Below are 5,881 nucleotides of genomic sequence, written 5' to 3' on the forward strand. Positions count from 1 at the left end.
ACCTCGCCTCTTCCGAGAGCGGACAGGTTAGCTTCGCTAGCGTAAGGCAGCAACACTTAATTTAGATGAGCACAGGGGATGGCGTAAGTGGAGGAACGAGCGGTTGTGGAAGAGAGTGTGAGGGTTTTGAGCTCTTCGTTTAGCTTGACCATACCTTGGAAATCCCCATTTCAGCTCCAGTGTGGAAGCCAGCGTATCAGGTATCTGTGTCGGCAATACATGGCATTTCCCAAGTCCAAGGAGTTGTTTTTCCCTGTCTATAACCCTCCTACTCTCTGCACATACACATTTGGTAGCTGTATTTCTGCACAGCTGGATATCTGGGTTACCGGGTACCCGAGGAGGTCTCTGTGTGTAGCCGCATGAGACCTCTTGAGGTCTCCTTAAAGCGTGCAGTGTATAGGAAGAGTCACTACACCGGTAGGAGTGTTTCAAAAAACAGCATATGGGATCTTAAAAACAGTGTCACCACAAAGTCAACTCCGTGGTAAAAGTCCTGACGCTCGTACTTGGTGGGACAGTCCTTAATTCAAGAATTGCTGTGACTTGATTGCTTGTTTTTTCACAGAATGCTAACAATTTAGTAAGTATTTTGACACAGTGATTTGCTGCCTTCTATAGATCTTCCCAGGAGAAGAATGTGACTTTGTGTTATTTTTTAACGAGGCTCTGAGAAGCCATGATTAATTAGCATCTCTGAGTGGCTTTCCACTGTTCGTGGTGTGTTCTCCCGATAGCAGACAGTGCGGTGTGCTGTAAATATTTAAAAGCTGGCACAGCTAAGGATAAACTCCAGTGAGCTGATGTGGTACTGTCATGCCTGGCTGAAAATGAATTTTACGTAGTAGGTTTTTTTTTGAGAACAAGCGCGACACGTGGGTGTTACCATGAGGTGTGCTCTGCAGCTTGTCAGGATGGATGTTTGCCTTCGTGCTGTCCCATTTTGGAAACTAACGCTCGTCTGACAGTGGAGCGTGGCCTGCGAGTGCGTGTGTGCTGCTTCTCGCTGTTCCGTGTGGCTTCTGTCACTGGAGCTGTCTTCAGCTCATGGGAAGATTGGCAGCAGGTCTAACAACTTCACTTTACCTCTAGGAGTAAAAGAGGAAAATCCCTCAGCTCAACCAATCCCTCACCACAGTGTCATCAGTTGAAATATTTCACAGCTTCAAGTGATTTTATATTGTTTAAATATTCTTAAAATCAATTAGTGTGGGGTTTAGGTTTTTTTTTTTTTAACCTTAGGCAGGTTAAAGGCTGTTGAGTAGAGTTTATTTGACCTGCTTTAAATGATTCTGACTTGACACGTTTTCAGTTCTGCCTTCCCCCTGTCTGGTCTGCTCTGTATTTCCTCCTCCACATTGGTCTTCCCTGTTCCTTTTGTCTTGCTAGAAAGAAAATAGCCAAGGGAGGTGTTCTGGTAAATAGTTCTCTTCGGACGAGTCTCTGTGGCTTCTGACACTTTGAGGTCAAACACTCTGCTCTATTTCCTTATAGTTTAGTAATCTCTAAAGGTTGTTAAAACTATAGGAAGAGAGGTTCTGGAAGGGAAACAAAAATCATGTAAAGCACTAGTTATACGAGTGCCCAAATAAGAATGTATTGATCTGAATAGGCTTCTACGTATAATCTGTATTTACTTTTTCTTAATATAGGATAATTCATTTGAATTTGAAAAACGTAGAAATGAACCAGTGAAATACCAGAGAGAGCTGTGGAACAAGACTGGTGAGTCATTTGAGAAAAAATACAGGATTAACTCTGAGGAGTGAACTTCTATTCTACGTGAACTTGTTTTGAGAAGACTTCTTAGGGTATTCAGACCTGTGTGGGAAATTACTGGAAACGTACCCAGATTCTTATGTGTAGAGATCTTGTGAACAGGTGTGGAGTTTCACTTGGTTGGTTTTTTTTCTTTTTTAAGAAACTGTTTAGAAAATGAGGGCCAGTATTCCTCCATTTTTCTGAGTAATTATCTTCCAAACCCTTTAATGGTTCTCCAGCTCTTTAAGAGGCTCCCAGTGTAAGCCTGGTTCAGGTGTTTCTTTGTTCCCTCTCATTCCACTTCAGTTTGTTTTATGAATCAGTTGTTAGGAAGTGGAAGAGTTACTTATGTCATGAGTGAGCGCACAAAGGTGATAACTTGCTTCTGATTTCAAGTAGAGTAAGTCTGTTGTAGCAACGGTTAATTGTAGAAAATACGTGTAGGCACAAAAGTGGAAGTATGAATAAGTTCTAAGCTCCGGTTTGGTGTAGCTGGTACGCAGAATGTTCCCCCACCCTGTCTTGGAAGAAGGAGTAGCTTCTGTGTAATACAAAAGTTGCCTCTGATACACAGTAGTTATGGAATACTGGCAGTGTTACTCTGCAAGATACGAAGTGTTTTCAACTGTTGGCATGTAAGCACATTTAAAACAACCTCTGCTTTATTTCAGTTGATGCAATGAAGAGAGTGGAGGAGATAAAGCAAAAGCGTCAAGCTAGATTTATTATGAACAGGTGAGGAGAAGCGTGTGTGTCCTGGGAGCTTCCACGGGTCTGTGTTAGACAGTCCGTCTTTGCAGAGAAATGACGATCAGAAGTTTTAAACGATTATTGGCTTTGTACGTGTGCAGTCGTCCAAGAGACGGGGTAAAGAAGTTTGAGTAGGCTCTGCTGTGCTGCCAGTCTGCTGCCCTTCATCGGCTGTCCGCTGCAACGCAGCTTTCGGACACTCAAAGATAATAGTAAAATTTCTTGGTAATGTGGAGTCTTAGGTTTGAACGAATCTCTGGAAGAGTTGATACAGTGATGGCGTTGTGCTTTTTTTGTATCCCCTATATGCTTGGATTGACTTTCAAATACTTTTAACTTTATTTCCTCATAAATCATAGTTACTTACAGTTTACGTACCTTTAACTAAAGATGTGTCATGCATTCAAATGAAAACATCCATCTCCTCTTTGAGATAATAAAATCTAATACTCCTCCCCAGGTTAAAGAAGAGCAAAGAGTTGCAGAAGGCAGAAGACATCAAAGAAGTCAAACAGAATATCCACCTTCTTCGGGCTCCACATGCGGGTAAGAACTTTCTTTGTCTGGTTTGCTTAGATTAACTTGTGTATACAATTTTATGTGGATCACTGATTTTTTTTGGTATTATTTATTCTGCAGATTAATAATACTGTGCATTTTTCTTACAATTAATTTGTCTGTTGAATATGGAGAATAGCTCTTGCCACTGGACATGAGCAGTTGCCTTGTTTGGAATAGAAAATACCCTTTTGTTTCTCTAACGCTGCGATCATCCTCTCTTTTCCTTACTCTAGAGTATTTTAAATGTGCTCAATAGCTGCTACTCTGTGAACTGCGTGTGTGTTAACCAGTGCAGTCGTCTCCCCTTCGAGCTGATTGTTTGAACTCTAGGAACTGTACCGCTGACGGATACGAACGCAGTGGTTAAACTCTGCTTTTTGAATTTGTTAGCTCATTTCGAGGGGGGGTGGGGGCGTTGTAGTTCACTGCATATAATGAAACTTAACATGAAAATAGTGTTTCTTCACTGTAAGCCTGACGTTTTAAATACTGTGGTAACTTCATAAATTTTCACTAAAATCTGTGCCTAGTTCAGGCATAATAACGACTGTTCTTTGTTAGTGAACTGAGTTTTTCAGTTGGAGAAACCTGTTTTTTCTCCCAAATCATTTTCTGGTTTCCACAGAAGTACAAGTACTAGCTTGTGTTAGATGGCGTTGATAAAAATACATTGTAAAGATGATTTAATTTTTAAAATGCACTTAATGGAGAAAAGTTAAAGTTTCCATTAGTTACCGTTTTATGGAATTTGCCATTGATTTTTGTCTTTGTGGATGTAGCTGTGACATTAGATGTTTACTAGAAGTTTGTTCTGGTTTTTCTTTCGTATTGACTATAGTCTAAAGACTGTATAGATGTGAAACAAGGCATTGGCAGGATATATTTAAACTTTGGTTTATTCTGCCTCTTGTTCTTTTGAGGGAAGAAAAAGAACTAAGTTCTGAGTTCAGAAGGATAACCCTGAGTGTTTATTTCTGTTGTCTGGCTTCGCTCCTGTTCCCTGGATGATGCGCAGCAGCTGTTGCTCAGACCGCAGCTGCCTTTGCAGCGGTTTGCAGCTCCTGCTGCGCCTTACAGAGAGCAGAACCAAACGCCAATCCCGGTTTTTTTTTCTTTTTGGTAATACTACCGAGAGTTAGCGCTATTGCCATCCAACGCAGCATTCAGGAGGGCTTAAATCTTTACATAAAACCTGGTGTTCGACCTGTTCAAAGTAGTGCACTCCTACGGTCCTGCGCGAGGGTCTGCCAGGCGGTGCCAGCTGTCCCAGAGTGCCGCGCACTGGGTGGAAACGTGTCCGACTGCATTTTAGACTTTGCGTAAAACCAGCATTGGCTTGTCTGCTAAAACAATTCTTTTAGGTCGTGATGGAGGTTAGCAATAAATACTTGTACGAGTTTACTCCTAAACTAGTCTTCAAGCAATATATTTAGGCTGTTTCACCTAGAACAGGCGTATGTATTGCTCAAAGGAACAGTTATTTGAGTTTAGAGAGACATCTTGAATTTTTTTTTTTCTTTTCTTTGAAGGCACACCAAAACAACTGGAGGACAAAATGGTGCAGAAGCTACAGGAGGATGTGGCTATGGAAGAAGACTCTTAAAATGCTTTTTATTATTTATACCTCTTCAGCAGTTTACAGTTCCTTACTGCCTCACCTGACATTATTCGGAAGTGTGCTTACAGTTGGAGAAAAATACATTTATTGACCAATCCTCATTTATAGTCTGAATTGGTTTTGGTTTTATAAAAATAAGATGGATACTGTTTTGGGCACTACTTAGAATTAAAGTGATTTGAGAAAACCTTGTCTGCAGGCTGGAGAACAAGGCATGTTGTGAAGATACTGAATGCCCCTCGGGAAGTTACACTTTCTTGCTGGATAACTTTTGCCTCATAATTTAAGGAATAAAACTGTTGGCCCTGAGCTTTTTTTACTTTGTCTGTTCTTTTGTAGTGGTAGAAGCAGATAAAATGTATCTTAACACAACCTGCCCCACCTTGTAACCGTTATTTTCCAGCACTCCGGTGCAGTCTGGGCTTGCTTTCACTCGCCCTGGGAATATTTTTCAGTTTGTTCTGATTGCTTGTAGGGCTTGTGTGATCTCCTTTCTAAATCAGCTTCCCCAGGGTTACGCTGCGGTTGACACCTAAGCCTGACACAGTTAACGGTGATGTAGGACTTGCAGCTGGTTGGAAGATAGTAATGGTGATGCCGTCCAGCCCGAAGTCGGACCTGCTGTCCGACCTGCTTGGGAGAGGGTCATCGGGTTACAGGGCAACTGCTGCGGTTGAGCCCTGGGTGTGGGCTGACTGTAGACAGCCCTGCAAACTGTGATGTTACTTACATCTAAACGCGTATGGTAAGTTGGCCGGAAAACGCGTCAGTGGGATTAGATCACCGAGATGCTGCTGTATAATCTTTGGCCATAGTGAAGGCGACCTTCACCGAGTGCTAACTGTCGCGTTCATGGGCAGCTATACAAGTTCACTAGTATTGCAGCTCGTGTTACTTTCTTTCCTTGCTTAGGATGAAAATTTTCAACTAAGCCAAAGCTGACTGAAAATTCCTTTAGATTTTTGAATTTTGTTTACAAAACTTGGAGGAAAAAATGTCCAACTGAGCCGTGTTCTGGTGGTTGTGGGTAAATACTGCCAGGTATCAGTGTATGAGCATTCCTCCTGAACAGCTCTAGCTCGTGCTGGCTTGCGGAGGAGCGTGTGATGTGCAGGCAGGGACCCTTGTCTGCCTCCTGCCTGGGGCTGAGCAGTGCTCGGTCCTTCCGGGGGACCGTACCTGCCAGTTCCC

General features: G+C 42.3%; 1 protein-coding gene across 1 annotated transcript in view; it reads left to right on the plus strand.

Moving 5' to 3' along the window:
* RSL24D1 (ribosomal L24 domain containing 1) overlaps nucleotides 1–4,930 on the plus strand; it is a 5,204-nt gene extending 274 nt beyond the window's left edge. The window contains exons 2-5 of the mRNA XM_010139939.1: nucleotides 1,653–1,725; nucleotides 2,433–2,496; nucleotides 2,972–3,057; nucleotides 4,602–4,930. Of these exons, the coding sequence (XP_010138241.1) occupies nucleotides 1,653–1,725; nucleotides 2,433–2,496; nucleotides 2,972–3,057; nucleotides 4,602–4,675 (297 nt within the window). The 3' untranslated portion in view covers nucleotides 4,676–4,930. The remainder of the gene's footprint in view (nucleotides 1–1,652; nucleotides 1,726–2,432; nucleotides 2,497–2,971; nucleotides 3,058–4,601) is intronic.
* The last annotated feature ends 951 nt before the right edge of the window (nucleotides 4,931–5,881 follow it).

Source organism: Buceros rhinoceros, unplaced genomic scaffold, assembly GCF_000710305.1.
Source record: "Buceros rhinoceros silvestris isolate BGI_N320 unplaced genomic scaffold, ASM71030v1 scaffold29357, whole genome shotgun sequence".
In the NCBI taxonomy this organism is placed as follows: Eukaryota; Metazoa; Chordata; class Aves; order Bucerotiformes; family Bucerotidae; genus Buceros; species Buceros rhinoceros.